The sequence below is a fragment of the Anopheles nili genome, chromosome 3 (genome assembly GCF_943737925.1).
Source record: "Anopheles nili chromosome 3, idAnoNiliSN_F5_01, whole genome shotgun sequence".
Lineage (NCBI taxonomy): Eukaryota > Metazoa > Arthropoda > Insecta > Diptera > Culicidae > Anopheles > Anopheles nili.
In genome coordinates, this window is record NC_071292.1 from 34,925,472 (window position 1) to 34,952,532 (window position 27,061).

A 27,061-nucleotide genomic window follows, 5' to 3' on the forward strand; every position below is an offset into this window, starting at 1 on the left:
ATGTCTCGCTCCGAATTTTGTACTGTATTTCAGTTTAATATTCAGAATTCAAATTTTAGTGTTTTTTAATCCCTATTCGAATCCTAATAATAAATCAGAACCTTTCTCAAAACTCTTGTCAAGTTTGATGTTTTTAACAGTATAAGAATTTCATATGCTCGATGTTGCATCATTTTCATCTGATTTTTAACTGCTTCCTCCTCCATTGTCTGACACAGTGGATAATAAAGAAAAAAAAGTAATATTTCGAATTTTTTTCGAACGTGGCAGCAGGTTCAAAAACCTTCAATAGCTACTCTGTATGGTGGGCATATGTACTACAGTCGAAAGTGCTGAGTAGAGTATGAGAATGATCTGTCAAAGATGTACTTCAGAACGGAGTAGTTTTGACACCTTTGAAGTTCGCGAGGAAGTGAAAAGGCAATATTGTCGAAGTGCTTCTGTCGTTCTGCCGCTGTCGCTGCTGTTGTTGTTGCCCGCCGGTGTGCCGCTGCCGCTGCTGCTGTTAGGTTATGCCTTTCTCGATGCTTTAGCACGGTATGTATTTTAAAATGGACTAAAATGGCTCAGGAAGTGTAGAAACGTGTACAGGAAGCAGGTCGCCTAATAATTTCTTACAATCGCGTTCAAGTTCTCGTTCCCGCAAGGATGCCTTCGTCGCCCAAGCGCAGGAAGGAACGCGAGCGGCCGAGACGCCGTAAGCGTTCAAGGGACCGCAGTGAAAGAGATCGATCCGTGGGACGGTAAGTACACGACTGTTTGCTAAAATACCCTCAACTATTACGCTTGCGTGTTGCTATATTCATCGTTCAGCAGCCGCGCTTCCAAAGGCGCTTCTAAAAGGGCGGATAAAAGTTGTCCCCTTCCGACAAGTAGAACCCCTTATGTTAATTTACCCCCTAGACCTATCTTTGATGTCCGGAAGGGGATTCCTTTCATCTTGCGCTAATTTTTGTTGTTGCAATTACCGATAATGAATGGTTTATGGGGAGCGCAAATGTGCCATCCCTTCTTCGATCGACCTATTTCTATCGCATTCCAGTGAAGCGCACAGAGCATGCCATCCTTGCGTTTGTTACACTGCTAGGATTCTTCTCCGAGTTAACCGTCTATAAGCCACGTGCTAATAATTGAAAGTGTAAAATATCCACATATTGGGGATTATGCTAAACTGCAAGTTGCTTACTTTACGCATTTCTTTTGTACTTTAGTGACCGGAAACGTTCATCCGAGCGGGAAAGAGACCGAGATCGAGGGAGGCGGAAGTCAAGATCCAGATCAAGATCGCGTTCGAGATCGAGGTGAAAATTGTTGAAGTGTAGTGTATGAGTTATCTTTAAAGAGCGAACGATGGTGCATTATGTTTCGGAAAATATCAGGCATAAAATCAAACATTTGTGCTTTTTGAAATTTTCAGAACTTTGCATCGCTTTCTCGCTCATAAAAAGTGTTTCAGTATGTCAGCAAACTAATGAACGATTATGAATTTTTTGCTTAGATCTTTCGATCGAGAACGCAATCTAGACAAGCAGATGCCATCGTCGTCGCGGCAAGCCGCTCAGATGAAGCCCATGGTATCGGAATCTGAACTGGAAGGCAAAACTCCCGAAGAGCAGGAAATGCTCAAGACCATGGGCTTCTGCGGGTTCGATACGACCAAAGGCAAAAAGGTGGAAGGTAACGATGTCGGCGAGGTTCATGTCATACTAAAGCGCAAGTACCGCCAGTACATGAACCGCAAGGGAGGCTTCAATCGGCCGCTAGATTTTGTTGCATAACGGCTCCACATGGAGAGAATGTGCGAGACAACAGTTTCAGTTTCAACTGCGTGCATAATCACCGATATATACACCAACTCCGATGGTGTACCATTTGTTGGTATTTTGCAGCCATCGTTCTCAGGTGAACGATTTCGGGACGATTCCGTTTCTTGCAACACATTATTTTTAACTTGCCATCTAGTTCACGGCAAAATCCACACATGGAATACCTCCATCGTACAGGTCGAACTAACTTCATTTCACACTATAGTTAACATTCTTGCATCATTTCTTATATCTTATGTTTAAAGACCATGTTGGTATATTTAAATGTTTTCCCTCTCACCTACAACAGCCTTGCGTGCCTGCGACCGATCGCAACGGTTTTTGGGTACGTGCACACCTCCATAACCGAACAATAGTCAAACAACTAATCACCTCACCAAACACATACACACAAACAACTGTAACGGGTTCCATATTACAACAATAGTTAATTTTCATATACACCATATACAAAAATTACCATACAATGCAATAGCCAAAACGCTACATCATATCATCGTGGGGAGAGAAAGTGTGAGCTCGTCTCCAGCCGGTTGCAGACGATCGATGGTGGAGATGCGCTACGGTAACTTGAGGCTTGCACTCTTTGCAGGTTACGATCCTTCCTGTATGCTGTTGATATTGACTTTATCATCGTGCCTTTTCCCCTTTCGGAAAGACGGTTTAGAGTTTTAAGGGTTTCTATGGGATGTAACGAAGCCAACTGTCCGTGTTCAAAGAGTGTCGTGATGGATTCGAAAGAATCGTTATTTGAATTTGTTTCTATCGATAGTATTTCTATTGATTCTATGGATATTTCTTCACGACACCAAGTTTCTGTAGCACATCAAAGGCCACACTGTAAACCTCCAGCGAATGACGCTTTACCGGTCTCGAAGGAGCCGTGCAATTACTCTCCCCGTATGTGATCACGATGTAGCGTCCTTAATATACCTCACAAATAAACAAAACACTCACACTACCATGAATTCATACAAAACAATAGCTACAAATGCCAGCAAATTTAAATATACCTCATAATTATAGCATATAAGCATTACACAGATATACTGTGCTCCATCAACTCTTGAACGAGTTTGTTCTCGTTTTTTTTGTTTTTTCACCTCTGTAATGTCATTTAAGAACTATATTGTAACAAGTTCAAATACAAACAACTGAAATAAAGATTTTTTTGTTTTATACGTACTAGTCTCCATGTTTTATTAAAAAAAAGACATGATGCATAATTATCTATAAAACCGAGATTTGAAAATTAAGAACAAAATAGTTAAACGATAAAAAAAATCTGATATCGTCATATGTAATTTGCCATCGCAAGTAAAATCCTTCGGCGACGAATTTTGAGCATTGATCGATGTAAAAAAAAAAATCGTTGCAAATTGTGGGGCCTAATCGGAAACAGAATGAAACATCTCTCTATTGCGCTTGCTTCACATACTGTAGACAAACAGGTTTTCGATTTATTGTAAAAAGGAGTATTTGCGCATTGTCAATAACATATTTGCTTTCCATTTTTATGCTTATATCAGAGTTCCCTAGTGTAGTTAAATATTGGTTTTCCTCCTCCAGTTCTGTTAGGTTCTGTGTGTCCCAAGGAAATAGATTGTATATATATATGGTTTTATGTATTTAAATACTTTCTTGGCTGTAACATGTTTTTATTCGATTCATTGCTCAATCTCCATGAACACGCAACTTCCATTTCCAACTTCGACACAAACGTCGCTCTGCATCCGATCGTATGATAAAGGTGCTAAATGGTAGGGGCCGCATGGGATACCGATAACGTATCGCATTGTTGAGGCAAGAGTTGAGACCAACATTTTGTATTGTGCACTTTACTTCCCTAATATAATCAGATATCCAAACCCTTCAGTTTTCGACCAAACTACTAGTACCGTTTTGTTCGACTAGGACAGAGGATTGGAACTTTTCTTCGACAGTCCGCGTCTATTAGTAGGTTTTAGGGATGATCTAGACACCGGAAATATCTAATTGAAGCATATGCTTTTGTTCTGCCCAACATTACTAGCTTGTCTCGAGAATTACCGTGGTCGAGAGGTTTACGCTCAGTACATTTGTTGTTGAATATTTAGAACAGTTCAGAATTTCAGGAGCGAAATTGCCACGAAAATGAAAACAAAACCGGATACGTAGAGGGGTGTGGTGTGTGGACTGTTTCTATACTCACCAACCCGCTTTTATGGTGCCGTGTTTCGTCCATTACAAATTGCCATTTATATGCTTGTAGGATGGCGTACTCAGATTCGCAAACATTTAACTTACGCTCCTGACGTGAGCGACAGCAGACAAGCTTGTAGGCGAGCATCGGTTTTTCGCGTCTGCATATCATAAGATTGGTTAATTTTAAATGGATAAATTGTACCACGATAATAGGCGGAAAATCTATTAGGTTTGCCGTACGCAAAAGTGAAGTGTTTCATTTTAACAACTGCTATAGCATGCTTCTTAATCATCATGTACTTCTTTGCACCCACCCAACCAGTCGTCGTAACTATTATATACTTTATTGAAATGCTACATCTTGCACAACGATTTTCTCCCCTATGCTGCCTTTCGTTCTCTCTTTTGCTCTCTCTCTCTCTCTACCCAACTCTTGTCTATTCATTTTTAGTTCATCTATCCGCTAGATTTTGATCATCATTTCGCTATAATACTTTTGTTGTTTTGGGGTTTAAAACGTATTTGAGACTTATTGATTTCTGTTTGATGCTTACCTTGCACGATTCCCTTACCTTGCACGATCGGATGAAGCACAATTAACTATCAGCTAAAGATAATCTAAACCTTGTTTCAGCATCTGCTGTGGTGGCCGTTCGGCCATCGGTTGTGCGTTGTGAAAAGAGGCATACAAGCTATAAAATTAAATCTTTGGTAAACCTTAGCAATTGAGTCTGGAGTAAAATGACGCCTTTTACAATAATTAAAATGAAATTCGGAGTAACAGAGTATTATCCTACCAGTACAGCTAGATCCGAACGCAAGGTTAATTGTCAATGATCTTAATGTTCATCGCGCTCGACAAGTTTTTTGTGTTTAGAATGCTCGATGGAGCACATAAATAAAGACTGGCAATCAAAATGGCATTTATGGAATGTTAAATAAAATATTAACATTAGGTGTGCGGGATAAAATAGTGTAAAATAAAATAGTCAAGTAAAAGGTCTTATCAACGAAACTACATCTAAATCAGGTTTCAAAAATAGTTACTCAACTATCCTATAAAACTATAGTGCTCGCTTGTTTCGAGAATGGAGATTTGAAATGGTTTACTGCACAGATCTATACATTCACCGAACATTTTTGCGAGAAAATTAGGTCAAGTATCAATAAGACTTGTTCATATTAGATCCTCCGGTTGTATACAAAAACAATACTGAGATGCATGTTTGTCAAGGTTTAAAATTACTCGCAAGCGAATGGTTTCATGAATCATCAAAAACGTGTTTGTAATTCTCCAAAACATAATGAATACTATAAGAATACTATATAAAATTGTAAATGAATACTAATTGTAAAAAAAGCAACTAGCTCCCTTCTTGAAGTTTGTTCATAACTGTACGTTAGAATGTTCAAGTAACAAGATTATTTTTTTGATTTCTTCAGTAGCAAAGGTAATCCGGTCTTGGTCTTGTGCTTTGAAACTAATATGGTTGCAGTTTTGCTAGTGTTTTGTGACTCTGAATGACCATCGTTCTCGTCATCGTTCATGGCGGTGCTCTCTTGACAAACAGTCGCCAACTTGCGATTATCGATATTATCAGTACATACAGGGGATGGAATGTTATATAACGTTCCTGTCGTGTTTATCATTGCACCTTGTGTTGCAGATCCCAGTTTCGCAGTGGAAGAATTACTTATTTTAGTGCTGATTAAAACAATCGTGGAACCACCCCGAGTTCCGCCGGTTAACATCGCACCCATTTGGGTTTGCTTGTCCGGTGACACAGGGCCTACCGGTGTTGCATTTGAACCGAGGAAGGTGATGGATTCTTCGTGTTCTATCTTTCCTATTGGTGGTATCTTATTATTGGTACGGTAGTTCAAAATACTGCTAGATGTGGCAACACTTTTGCTTGAAAGTTGTGCATGCTTCATATTAGAATTACAACCATCGAGCAACGTTGAGGTTAGACAATCTACGGTCGATCTCTCGTTGTCCGTAGTTGTTGTTTTTGGCACGTTCATATCTCAAGTAGATTTGTGCTGCGCCTGGATCAGTTTTTCCATCTCCTTATGAACACCGTTCAGCTCGGTAACTTGCGAACTGAACTGGTTGCACAAGTTTGCCATTTGTTTTAACTGAAAAAAATCGTTCATGTTATCATAAAATTTCATTCGCAAAACAACCATTGAAATGATCACTAGAATTCGCTTCATTACGCATTACACAATTCGCAATATTACACTCACCATTGGATCGTTCTGCTTATCCTTGAGTGTTTTATTAGCTGCTTTTAGCTCCACTTCCTGGTTCATGAGTTCCGTTTCTAGTCCCTCAATGCGGGATTTTAGAGATACGATTTCGCGCCGTAATTCTTCTGTTAGCTCACTAGAAGCTAAAACCCCCGCGGCGTTGGCACCACCGCCTGCGGCAGTGGCACCATCCTTGCTAGCTTCCAGATCCTGGTAGCGCAATTTTAATCTTTGATTTTCCTCCTTATATGAATGCAATTGTCGCTTCCATTCGTCCACGTTCGCCGTTGATTCCTGAAAGCACACACCAAACGTAGTATCAAAGAGTATATACGGTACAAGCTTGCCGTTAAACTATAGAATAAGCCACAGACCTGCAGAGCACTGGTAAGTCGTAGATTGTTACTCTTTAAAGTGGCCAATTCAATCTCCCACTTCTTGGCGTTAGCAGAGCTACAACAGTAACGAAGAAACATAATATATGATATAGTAAAATAAAAAAATATTTATGTAACTCGTCCTTTTCAGGGCCTTTGCATACCTCTGCGCTAGTGCAAGTTTCAATCTTTCGTTTTCGTATTTTAGCTGTTGCTCCGATGTCGAAGTTATCGTACCTTCGTTCGACGATGAGTTGTTAATTGACAATTGCTTCAGCTCACTATTTAGATTGTTGGCATTAGTCTCAGTTACATTATTGTGCGAAGGACTGTCCGTTTTAATCTGTGAATCATGAGAGAAAACACTTTCTAGTATTCACTAAACACACAACAATGCTTGCCACAGCATCCCACAACACATACCGCAGAAATGTTGCTTGCCGGTGCTAAGGGTGGTTCCAAGTTTGCGGATTCAAAAATATCACCGCTATTGGTAGCAGCCATGTTACCGTTTGCGGTTGCCTTATTCAGAGCATCTTTGGTAGCTTCCTTTACTTCTTGAAATTTTACTATAAACTACGACAGAAGTTTGATCATAATTACATTTTTTTAATTTAAAAATAGGTACAAAATTGTCTAGTTCATTTCCGTGACTGTATGAATATGCTTACTTACCTTACCAAGTTCTGCCTCTGACGCGAAACCTAATCCGTAAACTGTATTGGCACGTACATCACTCCATTGGCCAAACTTTTGTGATGTTTGAGTAAATGTCATATTCGGTGTTATAGTAGAATTGATAACGGCCTATTTGTCGAAAAGAACCAAACACGTAAAGTTTAAGCATCGCGCACGTTTTTTGCCGCTGATTTGCCTTACCTTGCTCCCTTCAACGCTGATAATGCGATAAAGATTGCGGGAAGAGTCATAGAAGAAACTAACGGCAATGGCCTTCGAACTAGCGGTAATCCAGGTGCGTTTGGTTTTGGGATCTATGTGGAACACATGAGCGTTGCAAGTGAAAATTGGTTGCTCCCTGAAAAATCGCCAGAAAAGTAAACAATGTAAACTTATGTATCAAGTATGCACCACTCCTCCCTCCTGCGTTTTCCAGCACCGTTCGCCCCATATTTGTGGGTGGTGTACAGAATATGTGCCTGTCCAGCCGTACACACGCGTTCGTGCAAGGATATAAGGCATTTCATGAATGAAAATCATCACCAAACTTACCCCATTGTGCGCAGCAACTATCTATAGCAATTTAAACATTAAGGGATTTAATGTTGTACGCCCCGAGGGTCAATTTATCGATATCGGATTGCAGCGCGGAGCCTTCAGCAATTTTTTCATCCACAAATTTGAGATTCTAAACAAACCAGGTTGGTTCGTATCAATTATTATTGACATCAGCTAGGGTTATAAACATAGGACAATGTTTACATTCCCTGCTCCACTTTGAATTGGAAAAAAAAACAGTTATTTGTAATTTTTCATCTTTCAAAAATCTATGTAAAGTATACAACAGACTCACTCATATATTTTTACCCCTTATAGAGTATTAATGAACAGACCCTTTTTTGCAGTGAATGAAGATAGGTTCCACATCAACCTTCATTCGCTGCAAAAAATAGAAAAGAAATGATCTTCAATAATGCATATTAAGGCAAGTATTCCTCAAAGATAGAAAGCTAGGCTTTCTCTACTTTATAATTTCAAGAAAATCCAATTATTTAATTCTTATCCCAATAGTTCAGTAACGTAACAAAAGTGAGTTTCTCGGCAAAGGAGAAGGCGATCGTTTTGTTTAAACAATGATGAATGTATGAAGATAAGGCAAAGAATAGAAAGAGAAGAAAAGTTAGTTGGATAGTGAAAATCCGATATGGAAAATGGTGGAATAATGTGATGACTAGGAACACGGGTGAATACAGTAAAGTAGAAATACAAATTTTCAATAAGGAAATAGAAAAGAGTGCAAAAGTGTCGAAATATACTTAAAATATTGTAGAGCAAGAAGAACAATAGATAATAAACAAATATGGTAAGAACAGAACAATCTTACATTCCTACTTCTGTCTTATCACCATTTTATACACGATACAGTTTTTTTATTTCTCTTTTAGTACTATAATTCATTATAAAGTACTATTTTTACTTTATAATGAATTATAGTACTAAAAGAGAATTAAAAAAACTGTATCGTGTATAAAATAGTGATAAGACAGAAGTAGGAATGTAAGATTGTTAATGAGATAACATGGCGATTTGGAGTAGGGATTCGCAAAGAGTTAAGAAAAGATGAAAATGGATGAGTATAGGAAGAAAACCAGGGACCAAAGAAAATGGTTAAGTGTGTGAAATCCTGGATGAGACACGGATATTGGTATATAAGAGAGGATACATTAAAATGAACAAGGGTAGAATGTACGAAATACAGCCTTATCAGTATGAAATACAACGTTGTACTATTTTCTAAATGGGATGTATTTAACACGATATCGAGTATAACGATATCGAGATAAACGTGAATCGAGTGACACTCGGTATGAAATAACGAATTGGCATACAAACTTTTTGGGTAATGTTTTGTTCCCTTTGTTCTGGGCACCCAAACCAGGAACCGACGGTAGAAACTGGCGTGCATAGTAGGTGAGCGCAGAGGAGGCGCGGTAGGCCTAAACTGCGATCGAGTGATGGCATAGATGCGTCCACCAAAAAGCCGGGATTAACGATTAGTAGACGACGTCGCTCGACCGCGAGCAGTTACGGTTTTTCAAAGAGCAAGCCAAGACCACTAAGCGATTGTAGTACCTGGTAAGAAAGTAAGTAAGATACGTCTTTATAGTCTTCATATAGTGTAAAAGTATGTGGCTAGATATTAGAGTACTTCTACATATACATGGTTCTGTACTGGTTCCTTGTCACAAATGCATTTTTTGGACGGTGATGCTACCACCTTATCACTGAACTTCCAATTATTATAAATTTAAACACGAAAGGACATCTGGTAGCGTTAGCAAAGGACCATAACTGCTTATGTTTAAAATTGAAGAATTGGCAGTATACTTGGCAATGGTAATAAACTTTTCACGAAAGAATTCGGTGTTCCAGAATTAAAAAATATTCTACAAAGTTTTGCGAGAGGAGATACATCGAAGATAGTAGAAGCAAACCTTTAATAACAGTCATCGGAGTACACCAGGAATAATGTGCACCACGATAGTTGAGGGAAACTACACGTCAACAATTTGTTCATTTTTGTAACGTAATATTTTTCTTTGATTGCAGTTGGGATCCGTACGAAACCAGTCACGGATCATTTTACAGCGGATGAAAAGCCTAAAGTGACTACTGTGATCACACGAGGATCCTTTGGCTATCACGTAAACATCAAGAGCTGGTTTGAAATGTGCTTTCCAAGAAAGTTCAGTACGCAGCCTAATCGTCATTTCAAAAACCATAACAGCAAAGTTCAAAACCACGTCAGTTCGACATGATAACTGGGTTTAATTTTTTGGGTAAAGAATGGCGCTATTTTCGTTGAAATGCGAAGGGATCCCATATTTTGTGGCATTTATAAGTAGATTCTAACAGGAATTCGTGATATTCATTTTTACATTCCTTGCATCTATTGATCTTTTTGGCTGTTCCTTACAAAATGGCTCTTAATATTTGTTGGATACATACGGAATGAAGCAATTGCTGTTCTTGTAATGTTTACGAGCATGTTGAGTGCAAAAAATACCATGCATACCGTTAGAAGAAAAACATGTAGTCAAATAATCTAAATTACGTAGAATGGCTTTGTTTTGCTTGCCAAAAGCATCTGCTGCCAAAGGTGTCTCAAAGATGAAAACTTGCTCCTCATTTTTTTTCAACGATTGTACATTTTGTGCACAGCTCACGCGCCAGTCTTATCATCGAGATTATCGTCTTTTTTCTTTCTAAAATGCATGCCAAAGTTTGGGGAACTATCAACTGCTAATTTCTACTAAACTTACACTTCTGTTGCCACCGGTAGACCTTTTTCGATCAGTAAAATAAGCTTTTTAGGTTTGCTTCGGAAAACTAATGGTTTGGTTTCCCGGCGTAAGTGTAGCTTTATGGAGAGACGTGTAAGTTTGCTAGCGCCATGATACGCCTACTAGCATTTGGTATGAATTAAACAAAGCATACATACACAAATACGAAACCACTGCAGGGTATGAATGAAATTAATGCATCGTATTTGACGTCGTCTGTAGAAAGCTGCGCTTGCGCCCGGCAGATATGTCACCGTGGACGGGCAGCCTGCTGCAAGCTATCTATCAATAGAATATATCCAAAGCAAAAAGCATACGGACCAGAAAGAAAATTTGCGCTCCTGCTGTACCTTTGCAACCTGCAACATACGGTGCAGCGCAAGGTGTACCGTATGTAGACCCGTCGGAAGCTTTGAAGTTGTCGCCGCGCTAATGTGTTAGTAAAAAGTTAGGTTTTGTGAAATAATGCCGTTCATGCACTGTAGTGTTCCGGATTGAAGCAAGCCACTGATAACAAACAGTACCAGTAACAGCAGTCCCCAATAAAGGTAAGCCTACGGTATGAACGTGTTTTTTTATCATCGAGCAAAAAACATAAGTCGCGAAACGGTTTATGTTGACGCGATCTAACAGTTTTCACAGCTACCAAAGCCATCGTCAATCGCGCGCCCCGGAAGCAGCAGATTCGAGTGAAAATGACCTTCCGTAGTATTCGTTTGTCCTACATCACAATATGGAATATCTTCTTGGTGCTACCTATTGCCACATCCGACAACGACTACATTTCAGGTGAGCAGGACAACGCGTCAGCAGTTTCCCATCGTGCGTGCTCTATTTTTCATGGTGATCGATTTTATGTAGAAGCCATAATTTTAAACAAATGCGCGAGGGATAGTAAATTGTGCAAGAGCATGATGGTCTGTAACTAAGTAATTATAACAGTGGAACTTGTTGCTTCTTTGTCAGGAATAGTAACATGCTTGCAAATGGTTTTAAACGGTTGATATAGCTCTCTCACACGAATGGCGCAGCTGTTTTAAATATATTGCTTTTTTTAATCCTTTAAAATTTGCAATACGCGTGTTTGAAATCGCTCTTTGCAAATATTCCTTCGTTTCGATTTGCCTTGTACCATACTTAAATTTTTGTTCATAAACCGATCATCGTCAATGATTGGAAATCGAAGTTGCTCACCATAAACCATATGTGCATTTTAATCTCCTAATATAAGGCATTCTTGGTGTTAAAATTGACACCTCATCGTATAGTTCTTGTAATTTATTGTCGTGGCATCAGGCATTAGAAGAAAAAAAACAACGAGAACTTGAAGTTTTGCACCTATTTGCTGGGTCAGGTGTGGAAGTCCAACATAAAGAAGTACACATTTAAACCGTATGTTTACACTTTTATGGAATGTGAAATAGTTGGAGATTAGAGGTATAAAGAAAAGAATGCTTTTACGCGTAAGGGTTTTCGCTAGTTTTGATGTCAACCTGAGCTCAGGCAAAATTATAACTTGAAGTACGTTTGTATCTACGTTAGTAATATTATGGCGTTGTCCTTCAATCCACAGGCTACCATCGTCGATTGCATCCGGTCAACTCAGGATCTTGGATGTCGAAAGGTAATGCGGTACATTTGACTCCCATGTTTCCCCAGTAAACACTAATGAAACCTGCTACCTCTCCACGCAGACACCAGCGATAAACTGATGAAAAAGCTAAACGATTTCATCGAGGAACAGGCGAGGCGTCGCATCTCGGAACACCTGCAACGGCTGCAGGCCGCAGGAAGCAAGAGCATTTCGGCGCCTGCATACTTCGGCACAGGGGAAATATTGGATGAATACCGCCCGACGTACACGTACCAGCTGCCGCTGAATAATCAGATCGATTCGAGCGAGATCGTCTTTGCCGTGGGTCCAAGTGATCCTCGATTCTATGATCAAACCACCGATCAAGGACGCGATTCCGACCTCGATGGCGTTGGTGACACCGATGGCTCATTTTTGTACGACAGCTCGGAACCGCTCGTTGCGAATTCAAACGACAACCGGGCAGCTTCAGCGTCCAACATAAGAGGAGATCGAACCGAACAGCAACCCCCCGAGGACTATCGCCATCCGCCTCCACCACCGCCGATACGCCCCAAAGCCGGCAAAGGAACCCTCTCCCGGAATCAGTCCAAAAACAGAGCAGTTTCTAGCGTAGCTACTACCACAGCGGATCAGAGTAACTCGAACGGGGTTGTCCAGCAACCGATCGAGATCGGTACCGGTCTTGGCATGTACCTGATCGCGCTGATAGCAGGTGTCAGTGCGGCCATCACGGTTGCACTGATTTCGATCGGCTTCGGTTGGTACACGTGAGTATTATTCTCGTGGAAGATCCTCTTTTGCTGCCGGAACGCGCGGAAACGGAACGGCATTCATGTTTTATCATTTCAATCATGCAAATGACAGGCTCCACAAAAGGACCAAAGCGGCTGCCGATGTGGAGTATCCGGCGTATGGCGTCACAGGACCCAACCGAGACTCGACCGTAGGCATTACTGCTGTGGCGGGAGATCGAAAACTGGCGCAAAATGCACAAATGTACCACTATCAGCACCAAAAACAGCAGATCATAGCGATGGAGAACACTACGCGCAGTGCTGCTCATTCGGAACAACCTAGTGAAGATGAAAATGAAGAAGGCGACTATACTGTTTACGAATGTCCTGGACTTGCACCGGTAAGCCGCACATGGATTTATGCAAAGCAAACATAGCAGCTGTACTGTTACTGTAATTGAATGTGCACAATTTTTCAATCCTATTGCAGACCGGCGAAATGGAAGTAAAGAACCCGCTTTTCCTAGAGGATGGTCCGATTACTGGCGCTTCCCTGCAGCCTTCGATCAGTGGCGAAGGTCCTGCGGTTGGATTGATTTACGTGGAAAAGGCTGTACAACCACTGGCTCATAACAATAATAATAAGAAATCGGTATGAACTCATCGGCTCGTTGTTACTGTTTGAAATATAAACCAATTCATTTTCTTTCCCTTCGCTTGCGTGTCTTTCAGGGAGAATAAGCATTATTTGGTCAAATATGGAAACGCAACTTTTAAAACCCCGCTCCTTGCTATATCCGGTACCTAACTTTTCGATCGATGTTTTACAAATAATTCCAGGGAGTCTGAGCATTTATAGTTTTATCACAAGCCTCCAATCTTGTAAGGCCTAAGCTTAGAATATCTATTGCTGCTCTATCTTTCCTCGATTCTTGATCGAAGCGTAGCGTTAAATCGTAGCAGAGGTTTGACTCGTACACTCACCTAACTCAGCTCCAATTGAGATGCCATATTCTATTCCATCCAGTTAACAACCCTTCTATTTGCACATGACTTTCTAGTAGAACTCAATTTCCGTAAACACACAGTAGTATTCTTATACATATATTTTTTTTTAATATTTAGCTTGAGCATGACGTTTGATCGTCTTGTGATTGAGATTCCGTGGATAGTAACGTTTTCCGAACAAACAAAATGAAAGCAAGAAGCAGCAGAATGATAATGAAAGAACAAAAGCAGATTAATATATACATGTAATATTTAAATAAACTTCTATATTTATACACACACACACATACGAGTATATATATCAATGTTAATAAATTGTATCGAATCAGAGATTTTATTCTTGCTAACGAAGGTGAAGCTCATGCAAACTAGATACGGGAGATCCTAGAGCAGGATCGAGGACATCCCAGGGTATACTGTCGAAGAGGATATAGTCAAATCAAGAGTCGTATTAAATGTAAAGACATGTGCTAGTGATTAAAAAAAATGGAAACAGCAAAATCGGAGTAGGATTTTGGCAATTGTATGATAGAATACACTGCGTTTGCTTTACTACATGAAACGCGTTGCTGGGCAGGGCATAATGTCCACTTGTGCATACGAACATGTGAGCGGAACACGAAAGAGCCTAATTGAGATGCATTTCTAGTGACCGTCTAATAATCAATCTCACCCGGAGCGGAACAGCTGATTGGTGTAATACATGCTGCCGGTAAAAAAAAAGCAAATTGTGAACAACATTGTCACAACTTATCGAGTAATTGTGCACCTATCAGCCGCAAACGAAGAAACAATCAACAGACTTCCGTAGTGTTGATTTGTGTAGCACATCGATCAGCATATACCGACGCAACCGTAGTTGATAATCCTGTGTATTTTCCGAACAATGTGTGAACGATCAATAAATAACATCCAATGTGCATACATTTGCTAGCGGTACAACTTTTTTATGCTTTAAATAAAGACCACTTATCGATTCTGGCATGCATGCAAATGACTTACAGATTTTTCTTTTTATAACCTTCTTTTTAGTAGTAAATTCGCATTACTTTCATTGTTTGCAATGATTGGTTTAAAACAACATTCATCTAGATTTTATTAATTCAAAATAAACATAGATTTCTTGTCTGCATATCCTGCACGAAGAGTCGACACCTGGACGGACTCACAAGTTCACGTCTAGCACTAGAAGATCGAGGGATCGCACTGCCAAACGTGTGAAGTACATCGTGCAGAAGAAATTACATCAAATGCACCTTGGTCGGCCAGCCACCGCGATCAGCCTCAAATAAAACATGTTGAAACATATCGGGTTTAGCGATAGGCCACGGTGCGGTGGTCGAGCGTTAGTGGACGGTACGTTAGCGAGCCGCTGCCGAGTGCTTGGAAAGTGGGGAAAATGCTATATTATTGGCCGCCGCACTGCACCACAGAATTAGTTCAATTTTGTTCGCCAGAGGCAAAAGCTTACTCCCCAACACATTTTTTGCACAGAAGCATCGTCGCACGTAGGATTTGAAAGATTTAGTTTTCCCGTTCCGTTAGCGTTTTATCCTGCTCCACGTGCAGGATAGTTTGGACGAGTGATGTGTATTGGTACGGAGGGATCAAATGCAGAGAACAATTGACCACATGTGAACCGCAGGATACAAATCGTCATCAAATCAAATCTATATTGTTTTTTTTTTAATATTTTGTTCTCGATAGAATTAGCATTATAAATTGTATCTAAAAACGAGCAAGGCCGATGTACTAATTACTAGTGTATCGTAAAGGTGTTCAGTGCAAACGTTTTGCTGTAAAGGTAAGTTTACGGCTTCTGTACCGATCTGATCAAAAGGATACGATGTATACTGTAATTTTCGATTTGTGTGGCAAGCGTATAACGCAACTTAAAATTAAAATTTGAGACACTAGCTTACGTAGGGATCGTTTCAAACCAACGGTGTGTTAACAATTCATAATTGCTCTTTGACAAAGTCGATAAAAATCATTTACTGTAAATGGTCAAATGGCAAACGGTGTTAGTGAGTATTTTCGTGTTCGATTACTTGATGATAATTAAAATCTTGTAAAGAATCATTACACAAACTAGCTGGAGCTAGATCAGGAGCACGACATCAGCACACTGTGGAAAACGGTTTGATGAGACGCCGTCGATCGTTTAATGTTCGTCATTAAATTTCTGTCCTGTTCCACACACCCTGGATGCTCGTAGATGATAGAGAAACGCTGTACTCAGCCAAGGGAGCTGCTTCCGAAAACCCGTTTCTGCAGCATCTCAGCATTACATAAATAGTTGGCAAAAATGACGCAACAAGAGACTTACTTATTCCCGTATTGAGTGTCATTGTAGCAACGGGTACTGATCTACTGTTTTTTCCTGCTGGCTTGATGTTTCTTGTTAAGATCGGAGTTAGCCGCTATTAGCCGAGTGTGTAGGGATGATGCACCGATGTGTTGACCGGCGCTTTATTCCCAGCGGCTCATCGTACTATACGGAACAGCTTTCGGATATTATATTTTCATATTTTTATATTTATTTTACCAAACCATTCGATAGACCTCCAGCCGTGGGGTTAACATGCTTCTAAGCAAAGCCGTATCATTTTACGTAACACGCGTCTGGCTTAAGGTATGGGTAAAAGTGATATGCAGCTAAATGTGCATGCGCATGGCATTATGTAATGCTGCATTAGGTTACCGATCCTATCCTTCTCCTGCTATGCGTGGTGCAGTCTGCATGCAGCAGTTTGCAGGCTTAGAGGGCCAATTTTGCGATTCTTTCAAACCGACCGAACTGCTTTGCCGCTACTCTTTTGTGCGTCCAGTTGCTCTAGCACCGCGAACTATGCGCGTTATTGTTTGGTGGTTATTTGGGTCGAGCAAATCGGTGATCGATTGCCTCGTCTTTGTTTTTGTTTTTTGTTTTTGCAATACAGAACGATGATTTTCCACATCGGTTGCATTACAACGGTTTTGCATGGGGGGGCGTTTTTTTTGCTGCATGATTGCCGAAGCCAACTGCACTATGAGGATGTGTGTAAAATTGTTTGCTTTCCAAATCTATTAAAAATAAATTGAAATTTATTTTTGTCAACAGAATGTATTATTTGAATGTAAATAGAATGTTAAAATTGATCGCATTGATCGTGAGCCGATAAGCTCGGAAACAGAAAACTGAAACGATCAAATACTGCCGCATGCATTGCGTTCAAGACAAGTTGTTTGGTGTGAATGAAAAAAAAAGTGTGCAGATGTAAGATGGATTGAAAAGAAGGATTTGTTTAACCTATGTAATGAAGAAATTCCAACCTAACACATCTCGAATTCATTGCAGCTCCCATTGAAGACAGAAAAAACACTCATCAATTGCTGCAGTAATGTGGTATTTCGTGGCATGCTGTATAGTGCTACTGTTGCTATGGCTACATTTGGACAATTTGAAACCAATAAATTTCCCGCCCGGTCCAAAATGGTACCCCATCGTGGGGAGCGCATTTGCCATCATGAAAGCGCGCAACAAAACCGGCATGCTCTGTAAGGCTGTGGAGCACATTGCGGGTGACTATCCGGACCATCGTGGTGTGATTGGCTTTAAAATAGGCAAAGATAAAGCCGTGATGGCGGTCACCGCCGAATCGCTGAAGGAAATGATGAACAACGAGGACTTTGACGGTCGGCCGACGGGTTTGTTCTACGAAACGCGCACGTGGGGACTTCGGCGTGGCGTTCTGCTCACAGACGAGCAGTTCTGGCAGGAACAGCGGCGTTTCATCGTGCGCCATCTGAAGGAGTTTGGATTCGCGCGCAAGGGCATGACGGAAATCATCCAGAACGAAGCGGCCCAGATACGGAAGGACTTCGAGGAGCTGATTGGGCAAGGAAACGGAACAGCGATCGTACAGATGCAGGGCGCCTTCTCCGTGTACGTTCTGAACACGCTCTGGCTGATGATGGCCGGGATACGGTACAGCAAGGATAACAGTGACCTGAAGTATCTGCAATCGCTGCTGCACGAGCTGTTCACCAACATCGACATGATGGGCGCTCTGTTCAGCCATTTTCCGTACCTCAGATTCGTCGCACCCAGAATCTCGGGCTACCAGCAGTTTGTGGAGATTCACGAGTGCATGCACAAGTTTATTGGCGCCGAAGTGGAGCGCCATCAGCAGAATTTCGATCCCAACGATGAACCGCGCGATTTAATGGACGTGTATCTGCGGACGCTTCACAACAACAACGCACCTTCGGACAGCTTTTCCCGCGAGCAGCTGCTGGCTGTTTGTCTGGACATGTTCATTGCTGGCTCTGAAACGACGACGAAGACGCTCGATTTCTCCTTTCTGTACATTGTGCGTAACCCGCATGTGATGCGTCGCATTCAGGAAGAAATCGATGAAGTCGTTGGCCACAATCGTCTGCCGGCATTGGAGGATCGTGCAAAGTAAGCAGTTGTGTAGTTTGTGTAATAAATATATGCTTCAATGTTATCATGTTTTTCGCCTCATCAGCATGCCGTACTCTGAAGCAACGACTCTAGAAGGGCTAAGATTGTTCATGTCGAATACTTTTGGTATTCCACATCGAGCACTCAAGGATACTAAACTATGCGGATACGATATCCCCAAGGTGAGCTTCATGGACCAAAGTTAGTTGTAAGGTGTTTTTTTTTGCGTGTGTGAATTTTAACCTCAAAACCCCCATTTACAGGACACTATGCTCGTTGGCATGTTCCGCGGTATGATGCTGGACGAGAACCTGTGGGAAAATCCGACTCATTTCGATCCGGAACGATTCCTGAAAGACGGCAAAATACACATTCCCGTGCAATACCACCCGTTTGGTGTAGGAAAGCACCGATGCATGGGGGAACTGATGGCCAAAAGCAATCTCTTCCTGTTTCTCACAACCACGCTGCAGTCGTTCAACCTTCAGTTACCGGAGGGAGCTTCCATTCCATCGGACATCCCGGTCGACGGAGCGACTCCCAGCGTCCGCAAATATCACGTCACTGTCTCTCCGCGTTAGTGCTCCCGGCACATGCATTCCACAATATCGTGTCGATATTTTTACTAGCCAATCAAAGCGTTTTACTATAAACTGCACTGAAAGAGAAAGATATATTTAAATTTTCCGTATTATTTATTGTTTCGTTGGGCTCGAAGTTGAGAATGTTTAAGGGATTTATAGACTTTTAGTTGTGTAGTCGAGACCATGACCACGTGGTGCCCTAAGCAGATGAGTTTTGTGCTTTCATGGCTCTGACGTGTTTTTGGTTCAAAGTTTAAAAGAAATCCCATTTCAAATGAAGAGATTTTCAGCGGGGTGTTATCAGCAAGCTACCCATGCACTTTTTTTGGAAGTTTTTTGGTTCGAGTCTGAGCGGGAGACCACGTGCACGTGGAAGCACATCAGCGAAAAAATGTTGTGCTCTGGTCAAGCTTTACTTCCATATTAACTGTTTCTCGAGGAAAAAATTCAATGACACTTATTCACCGCAAAGATGTCAAAAAAGCTGGCAATTGTTGCCTATGTTCCCTTTGCATTCCGTTAAGGATATCAAACGCGTCTGTGCGCGTAATGTCTTGGAAGCGAGCGCAACTTCAAGCTTCAAGCGTGAATGATATTCAATATATCTTCAACATTGTCTTTATCAGTAAAAGTAAAAATTTGTTTAAAACATTGCATTCATTCTTAGTCGATCGTTTTCATTGGCCAGAGCACATAAGTGATAGGGCACAATTTTGAAGGTATAATACAGTCTAGCGATATGATTTTTGAAGCACTGCATGAACAACAACGAAAATATGTTTGACTGATCAAATATTCGATGCTAACCGTATTTAACATTACACCGCGTCGATTTAAGTACCGCTTTTTACTTTGTAGGAGGGCATGTTCCTCTCGAAGATATTATGAAAAATACTTTTAAGTATTCCGTAAAATATGAGTATTGCGACTTGTAAATATGTATGTTTGAAAACAAGGCGATCTTCTATACGCATTCCAAATTCATTTCCCATTTCTTTCGACTCTCATCCGTATTGTGCCTTGCAATCAAGACAGCATGAATTAATAGACATTTTTTTATGTTTTATGCAGGACAAAACTATTCCTGAATTGTTTACTGATCGCTTCATAGATTTTAGCTTTGTTTTTTTTTTAACAAAAATGATTTATAATAAAAATGTTGTATTTGCGTCATTACAGCGAGAATCCTATTCGTTCGTTTTTAAACTAGTTTGCATTGGTGTATGTGTGAGTTTACGGGAGGGTATGTGTATACAGTTGCATGGTTCTACGTAGATGCAAAATATGAATCGATTCACGCCTCATCATACTGTTCCAGATCTAACGCGTTGCAGTGCTAAGGTTCCGTACTATCTAATATCTTTATATCAGGAGTTTGAATTGGGTTTGAATAGAATGTATGTATATAACAACAAAGAACACGGAACACACCTCACTGACTGTATGCAAAACAGTCGGTAATGCAAGACAAATCTTTCGAATTTTGTCTCTCTCTCTCTCTCTCTCTATCTCTCTTTATCTATTTATCGTACTTTATTGCACATCCATTACGACCTTCCAGTGCTGTGATTCTAGTGCAGAATTGCATCGTTCGGCTGTGATGCCTCGTTCTTTAACGTGCCGCGCATCGAGACAAACGTTTATCTTTCGGTGCTGTATCAATCCACCATCCTTAAGATGCCACTGTTGATTCTCCGAATCGTCACAATACTTCATCAGCACACTGTTGTAACGCGCGTTGACTGTGAATTTAACCAATGTCAGGCAGAGATCATGATGCTTCATTTCGCCCTTTTTGTTAAGTATCCAGTTCTGATTGCCACCGTTTCCGTGGCAGGTGTACAGCCCGACCACTGCACCGATCATATTTCCCAGACTATCCAGACAGTGGACGCCCTGCCTTACGCTGCCATTGATTCGCTTATCCGGTATGCTCAGCTGCGGATAGACATGCTCCAGATACCATCGGAATGGTTTGCATTGTAGATCCTTGCGCAGCTGCAACCGATCGTCGATGTCACCAAAAGGAATGTTAGTAGCCAACGGAACGGCAGCATAGTAGTACTTCTTGTACTCATCCATCCAAACCTCTGCAGCACGGCGGGTGTTTTTAGCGAATATATTCCCGCTTCCTCCACCAGGGAACGTGTATGGATGCCGCTTCCGGAATACATGTCCCACTCGACTGCAGGGGATGATCTCCAGGGAGCCACCGCACTGCCACACTCGAAAGCTGATTTCTAAATTCTCACCTCCCCAGATGTCCATCTGTGTGTCATACGTGCCGAGTCGCTCGAAGTACGCCTTATCGATGACAAACAGTCCACCGGCAATCATGGGCGTTCGAATGGGGGCCGTAGGATCGCGCTGTCTCAACTTCCGTTCGGCGTTGCTCAGGTACTCCCATTTAAACACGAGATTCCAATCGAACCCACCACGTAAATCGGCAGACGCTCCGATGTACTGGAACGTGTCCATGCTGATTACGTCAATCACAGGACACACGACACGCGTAGGATCTTCTGCCACCCGAGCAAGCAGAGGTTCAAGCCAGTTTACATTGCACTCACAGTGACTGTCGAGGAACGTGAGCACTTTGGCCGAGGCGGCGGCAGCACCAGTTACTCGAGATCGAACCAAACCCTCACGCTTGCTGTTGCGAATGAGGCGCACCTTTTGGATTTTCGCCAATTCTTGCCCATCCTCGGGGAAGTCAGAATAATCATCCACGAGAATAATTTCGTGAATTAATCGTTCTGGGGAGCGATTAAGGACGCTCACCACCGTGCGGAGAAGCGTGCTACGAGCCTCGTTGTGGAACGTGATAATCACGCTGGTCGCTGGCAAATGGGCGATGCTGCTGCTGCTATCGTCCCACCCCGTACGACGACACATCGCATTCCGGGTGTCCGGCAGCTCCCTGTTACTCTTCAGCCCATCGCTTGCCTGCTGGTTGAAGCGATTCCTCAAATATGGATCCTCTCCTCTCTGTAGACCACCTTTCTGGATATAGCTGGCCTCGTCGAAATAGTCCCAGGTCATTGGCGGTGAGTTGTAGCTAAAAATACTATTGCTATTGCTATTGCTGTTGCCATTGCTGCTCTGGAGACTATGAGTGCTGCTAGTGCTGCTGCTGATGAGCAGAAGGTTGCTGCTTCCTGCATTCCTCGCAAGACTCGGGTGTTCACTATCGCGATGGATAAGTGCTTCTTGAGCTCCTCCTGCATTGTAGTTGTCGGAAGTAAGTTGTTTCGTTTTAGTGCTGCGTAAGCGCAACGCACGATTTCCATCGTTGTGATAGTAGTCACCCTGGAAGTAGTAGATGACCACCACGATCCAGGTGATGGAAATTATGCCAAACACTTTCACATTGCGTCTCATAGCGTTCAAGTGTTGCGGTTCAGCTGCTTCGAACGCAGAATCATCCAATTCATCGACTCACACCAGCATGTCATACAAATCTGGTAGGTGTATCCTAGTAGTGCCAGTATGGTCGAATGTAGCTGCCGTAACATAAGTGCATACTCTCAGTAAGGCGTTTCGAGGATGGTAATACTTTTCTGTTCCATTCTTCCCACAGTTTCATTGGCTTAGCCAGTGTTGCGGGAACAGACTTGAGGGCATTTGATGATTCTTATTCAACACGTGAATGTTGTTCAGATCACTGCAAAACAGAAAGCAAAAAACAAAACGTTAGCGTATCAAACATAGGCACATTGCACATAAATATTTTATAACAATTCAAGTAGCGTGTTATCGATGACACAAGTTCAAAAAAATAAAAATTAGCCTACAGATGGTTTTATTGAAAGCAATTATTTATTATCTTGTGTTTTATTGGGGAGATTCTGTGTTTCCAAGAATTTTTTGCCATAAAATTTCATTACTTTTTCACTTTTATCAACATTCTTTTTTAATCTACAACAAAATCACTGTTTTATGTTTTTAAAATCGTTAGATTAATGTATGATCATCTTCACTTTCTCAATGTAATTCTTAAATATATTGAAACAAGCTGTTTTACAACAATACAATAAATCTTATAAAATTAGATTCAAGATTAAAGTGATCACTTCTCAAGCCCCCGCAAGTGAACACCACGAGGCTGATGGAATCTGCTTGCCCTTGGAAATCAATCAGTCCGATCGGTGCGCTTGTAGCTGCTTTATTTTGTACGTACTTTCTAATTATGTGTGCCAAATGCATTCGCTAGGCTCAAGGTGAATAAATGGAATGGAAATTTGTTTTTACATCATTATCCGGAAGTGTTTAACAGTCTCTTAAGTTCAAATTTTCGATCCGGTGACCTGAGGTCCATCATTTCCAAAAGTATATATAAAAGGTTTTATTTCATAAACTCAGTTAAAACCATGCTAAGATGAAATTTACCATAATAATGATACATACATACATATCGGCAATAGACTATAGGGCATTATTTCATCTCTAAATGTGTATCAAGCACACACAAATTTTAAAATATCTTACCAAATAATACTTTGATTGCTTGTGTAATAACATGCAGCAGAGTTTTCTACTTGCGCTTGTAGAGCTAGTATTGCTGCCCTTTCATTTCCATGTTCGCACGACGGTACTCATTAAAAGATGCAGAAACCCATCTCCTTAGCACAACTGAATTCCAAGCAAACCACTAATGCTTCGGTTATAAGCAGCCGTGCCACAACCTTTCACTTGGCGTTTTGAACGTCTTAGTACGTTGCCGAAACGCGTCAGCCGTTGTTACCCAACGCTGGAGTGAAGATCGTTGGATAATCGTGAGAATCCGGATACCCAGGCGAGATACATTGGTTAAGTTGATTTTCCCTTTTTCAGCATCGGATAGTTTTTTTGTTGAGCTTAAACGTTCAAATCCTGAACATTCAGCAGTCATTTATTGATACCTAACGCTACTTTTTCGAACTTCTATAGATGACCAAGCGCCATCATAGCAGTAGAGAATTTTTTTTTCTAGAAAATCATACTTTCGAATCTGCAATATTTAACCGTTTTGTAATTAATACTCAAACAACAAACGACTTTTTGTAAGTTCTGCAAACGATTCAGCGTAATTTATTGTACAGCTGAGGAATGTTTCAAGTAAAATATACAATCACACCTGCATTATTTCAAAACCATGTGTTTCAAAATTGAATTCAATTCAATTCAATATCTAACAAGCGACTTTTGAAGTCGTCATCACGATCGTAAAATATTGATACAATTCTGCAATATTTACCCATCAGGTATTTCAAAATTCTAACATGCGACGATCAGCACGATCGAATGTACAGTTAAAGAATGTCTCAAGTAAATTGTACCAACGGTTTTTTTATTGTTTCTGAATAAGTTTCGTTTCGCCCGATAGTTTAGTTCAAAGATTTGTAAGTGAAATATGTTTTATCTTGTGCCAAATAAGCAGGACACCTATTGAAGTGTTTTTGTTGTAATCCGTTTAGTGTTGCGAGTCACACTATATTTGCACATACACACACTTACTCACGCTAACGACTTGCTCATGCCGAGACTTGACGCGACATTGTGTCAACGCGGATCAGCTGTTTGAACGTGTAAACATTAAAAATTAGTTTACTAGTTCGTACTGGTCACTGCACGGACGACAAACACAAAATGCAATCGCAATTTTTAACCGAACGAGGACTGATCTACCGACACCACACTATCAAATGCCCTGCACCAGTTACGATGTTGTATCTCAACGGCGGCACTGTTGTGTACTGTTTCCAATAACTGCAACGGTGGTATCTTCTGGATGTGGAATTGAATCTCAACATTCGCGTAACGCGCCACTCGCTCTCTTGCTCTTGCGCTCTATATTTCTCTTTTCGCTCGAGCCCCCCAGCTTCCTGCGTTTCTTGCATTTCTCACTTTCGCCGTCTCATTCCCACACGGGCGCGCACAACACCAACCCCGCTCCCTGGCCGTTAATGGTCACAATCACTGGTTCGTGGCTTGTGCTGTGCGGTAAATATCTATTGCATTGGGCTACCATCATCATCAATGCCCATTGTTTCACGTTCCACTAGGTATCCACAACTCACAGCATGCTGGAAGAAGGAAGCGGACAGACTTGCAAAATATAATGGAGGGAAAATGAAACCAAAGTGAGGTTCGCTTTTTTTTTCTCGCTCACAGCGTCAGACAGAGAAAAACAAAATAAATAAATATCCGTTCAGACACGTTGCCGACTCGTTCCTTTCAAGATGCAGCGGTCGTTTATCGAGACCACCCTCCACCGAGCAGGATCAACACGCAAACCACTGCTGGCGCGCTTCACCATTAGCGGAACCATCTTCCGCTCCCGTGAGCAGCACTGCAGTGGCTGGTCTCTATACCTGTTTCTTCGCGGACTACGCGGTCGTTACAACGAGGCAACCCAGCGTGCAAATCTGTGCACGACGATTCGCATCTCTTGGCACGTTCGTTTTGTGCACGGAGGCGGAATGGATGCACTACAGCGCGCGCACTTCGTACTAAAGCGAAGCGTGGCGGAGTAAGCGCACAGAGCGAGAGAAGACATTTTAGATGATCAATTAAAAAAAAGTATAGCAAAAAAACGCCTCCCACTCCACAGCCCCCGTTGTTACCGTTCGCGGTTTGGTTACGAACGGGCATCTCGCGTAAATGAAGAATCACGAAGGGTAAAATAATAAGTAGGTCTCCCAGATGTGCCTTTGCTGGCACCGCGGCACTGATGCTCAATCGCTCGGTAAGCAAATTCCGTGTTTCGAACGCAACCAAACGGGACAAAGGTGGAAAACCCAGCTATCAAGCTTGTGGAAAACAGCAGCCCGAATGCGGTTGAGATTCCACTTTTCGTAACACGCACGTTTTCCACTCCAGAAACCACCTCGCTTTTAGCCAATCGAGAATAACCGGGTGACTAGCATCGCCAGAAGAGAACTACTACCTTTTATTGCACCAGAAGAGGTTAGAATCATTCGGCGGAAATTGATGATGTTTGCCCGAGTCAAAGGAAAGGATACGTATGGGTTTGTCTTGCAAATCGTACCTAAATACTGCCCAGTCGATGTCCCGGTCGAACGAATTTTCGTCCTACTACGCTTGCGTTCAAAAGAATCAATATCACGGATACACTGCCCGTTTCCTGCACCGTTCATTCTCTCTCTCTCTCTCTTTCTCTCTCCCTCATTCTCGCGCGCGCATTCTACATTGTCGCAAGTAACGGGTTTGTTTTGTGCTTATAATAAAGCACAATTAGAATTCAGCTGTGCTACAATCACTCTCTATGCGTATATTTAAATCAGTCTTTTTAGTCGAACTCCACCTACCACTGCTCGCCACAACAACTGTTGCTTTGAATGCAGCAACCACGATAATATCTGCTTATTTTTCCGCGTTCATTGTTATATCGCCGGACACCCAACATCCGGCATGGTGCCATTTCGACGGCATGGTAATGAATTTGCTCTTTTTTGTGCTCTTTGTTTTGCTCCAAAATTTACTTTCACTTTTATCTCGGCTGTGCAAGATTTTTTAAAGTGCATTGTATACAAACCGAAGTTGACTGCAATGTTCAAAGTGCATTTTCGTTTGGTTTATAAGCTTGAGTTGAACGTTGTGCATGGTTTCATACACGGCGGCTAAAAAGCATATATTTTTCGTCACCCCTTTTCATAAGAGTATTCACCAAAGAAGAAAGGCTATTACGACGTTTATTCACGCCATTTTGTGCTAGAAGCTTACATTTGCATTCTGACAAAGTTAAAATACCCATATCAAACTTTCAGTAATAATTTACGATGTTATTCCATTCAAAAAACATAACTAGTAGTTTATTTGAAATGTTTGTGGCCGACGCAGAGCACACTGTGAATTGAATGGAAATTTTTAAATAATTTAATATAAATAGAAAAATACTACCAACAAAGAGAATGTACTTATTTATAGGTTATAGCTACTTGTACTTCCTGTTTTGATGATTACATTCTGTATTTATTTATATTTTTTTCTTAATATTTGAGATCACACAAAAAAGACGCATCGC

The 27,061-nt window shown here is 41.3% G+C and overlaps 5 protein-coding genes across 5 annotated transcripts; 3 read left to right on the forward strand and 2 right to left on the reverse strand.

Moving 5' to 3' along the window:
• Positions 1-471: 471 nt before the first annotated feature.
• On the forward strand, positions 472-2,955 carry LOC128723375 (U4/U6.U5 small nuclear ribonucleoprotein 27 kDa protein). The gene is made up of 4 exons (XM_053817109.1): positions 472-537; positions 632-743; positions 1,212-1,301; positions 1,499-2,955. The coding sequence occupies exons 2-4, from the start codon at positions 649-651 to the stop codon at positions 1,776-1,778; spliced, it is 465 nt and encodes a 154-aa protein (XP_053673084.1). The 5' UTR covers positions 472-537; positions 632-648; the 3' UTR covers positions 1,779-2,955.
• A 3,083-nt stretch (positions 2,956-6,038) lies between these two features.
• On the reverse strand, positions 6,039-7,875 carry LOC128724141 (homer protein homolog 2). The gene is made up of 8 exons (XM_053817906.1): positions 7,871-7,875; positions 7,520-7,676; positions 7,316-7,447; positions 7,058-7,216; positions 6,805-6,983; positions 6,638-6,716; positions 6,261-6,557; positions 6,039-6,149 (listed from the first exon to the last, which is right to left on the reverse strand). Exons 1-8 carry the CDS (start codon positions 7,873-7,875, stop codon positions 6,039-6,041), a joined length of 1,119 nt encoding a protein of 372 aa, XP_053673881.1.
• A 3,482-nt stretch (positions 7,876-11,357) lies between these two features.
• Positions 11,358-14,961, forward strand: LOC128722933 (uncharacterized). Its single transcript, XM_053816625.1, has 6 exons — positions 11,358-11,451; positions 12,236-12,286; positions 12,357-13,026; positions 13,124-13,394; positions 13,484-13,645; positions 13,726-14,961. Exons 1-6 carry the CDS (start codon positions 11,358-11,360, stop codon positions 13,732-13,734), a joined length of 1,257 nt encoding a protein of 418 aa, XP_053672600.1. The 3' UTR covers positions 13,735-14,961.
• Positions 14,962-17,384: 2,423 nt separating this feature from the next.
• LOC128727262 (probable cytochrome P450 303a1) lies at positions 17,385-19,032 on the forward strand. The gene is made up of 3 exons (XM_053821156.1): positions 17,385-18,448; positions 18,516-18,633; positions 18,715-19,032. Exons 1-3 carry the CDS (start codon positions 17,385-17,387, stop codon positions 19,030-19,032), a joined length of 1,500 nt encoding a protein of 499 aa, XP_053677131.1.
• A 1,074-nt stretch (positions 19,033-20,106) lies between these two features.
• LOC128723436 (polypeptide N-acetylgalactosaminyltransferase 2-like) lies at positions 20,107-22,416 on the reverse strand. Its single transcript, XM_053817178.1, has 2 exons — positions 22,246-22,416; positions 20,107-22,149 (listed from the first exon to the last, which is right to left on the reverse strand). The coding sequence occupies exons 1-2, from the start codon at positions 22,414-22,416 to the stop codon at positions 20,569-20,571; spliced, it is 1,752 nt and encodes a 583-aa protein (XP_053673153.1). The 3' UTR covers positions 20,107-20,568.
• Positions 22,417-27,061: the final 4,645 nt, after the last annotated feature.

Excerpts from the sequence above, each read along its gene's own strand:
- LOC128723375 (XM_053817109.1), top strand. The coding sequence starts at position 649 with ATGCCTTCGTCGCCCAAGCGCAGGAAGGAACGCGAGCGGCCGAGACGC. Across the intron at positions 744-1,211 it reads AGAGATCGATCCGTGGGACG|TGACCGGAAACGTTCATCCG; the intron begins GTAAGTACACGA and ends TTTGTACTTTAG. Across the intron at positions 1,302-1,498 it reads AGATCGCGTTCGAGATCGAG|ATCTTTCGATCGAGAACGCA; the intron begins GTGAAAATTGTT and ends TTTTTTGCTTAG.
- LOC128724141 (XM_053817906.1), bottom strand. Across the intron at positions 7,448-7,519 it reads TCAGCGTTGAAGGGAGCAAG|GCCGTTATCAATTCTACTAT; the intron begins GTAAGGCAAATC and ends TTCGACAAATAG. Across the intron at positions 6,717-6,804 it reads AAACTTGCACTAGCGCAGAG|CTCTGCTAACGCCAAGAAGT; the intron begins GTATGCAAAGGC and ends TTACTGTTGTAG.
- LOC128722933 (XM_053816625.1), top strand. The coding sequence starts at position 11,358 with ATGACCTTCCGTAGTATTCGTTTGTCCTACATCACAATATGGAATATC. Across the intron at positions 11,452-12,235 it reads CGACAACGACTACATTTCAG|GCTACCATCGTCGATTGCAT; the intron begins GTGAGCAGGACA and ends TTCAATCCACAG. Across the intron at positions 12,287-12,356 it reads AGGATCTTGGATGTCGAAAG|ACACCAGCGATAAACTGATG; the intron begins GTAATGCGGTAC and ends CTCTCCACGCAG.
- LOC128727262 (XM_053821156.1), top strand. The coding sequence starts at position 17,385 with ATGTGGTATTTCGTGGCATGCTGTATAGTGCTACTGTTGCTATGGCTA. Across the intron at positions 18,449-18,515 it reads GCATTGGAGGATCGTGCAAA|CATGCCGTACTCTGAAGCAA; the intron begins GTAAGCAGTTGT and ends TCGCCTCATCAG. Across the intron at positions 18,634-18,714 it reads GCGGATACGATATCCCCAAG|GACACTATGCTCGTTGGCAT; the intron begins GTGAGCTTCATG and ends CCCCATTTACAG.
- LOC128723436 (XM_053817178.1), bottom strand. The coding sequence starts at position 22,416 with ATGAGACGCAATGTGAAAGTGTTTGGCATAATTTCCATCACCTGGATC. Across the intron at positions 22,150-22,245 it reads ACAATGCAGGAGGAGCTCAA|CATAGTCTCCAGAGCAGCAA; the intron begins GAAGCACTTATC and ends ACTAGCAGCACT.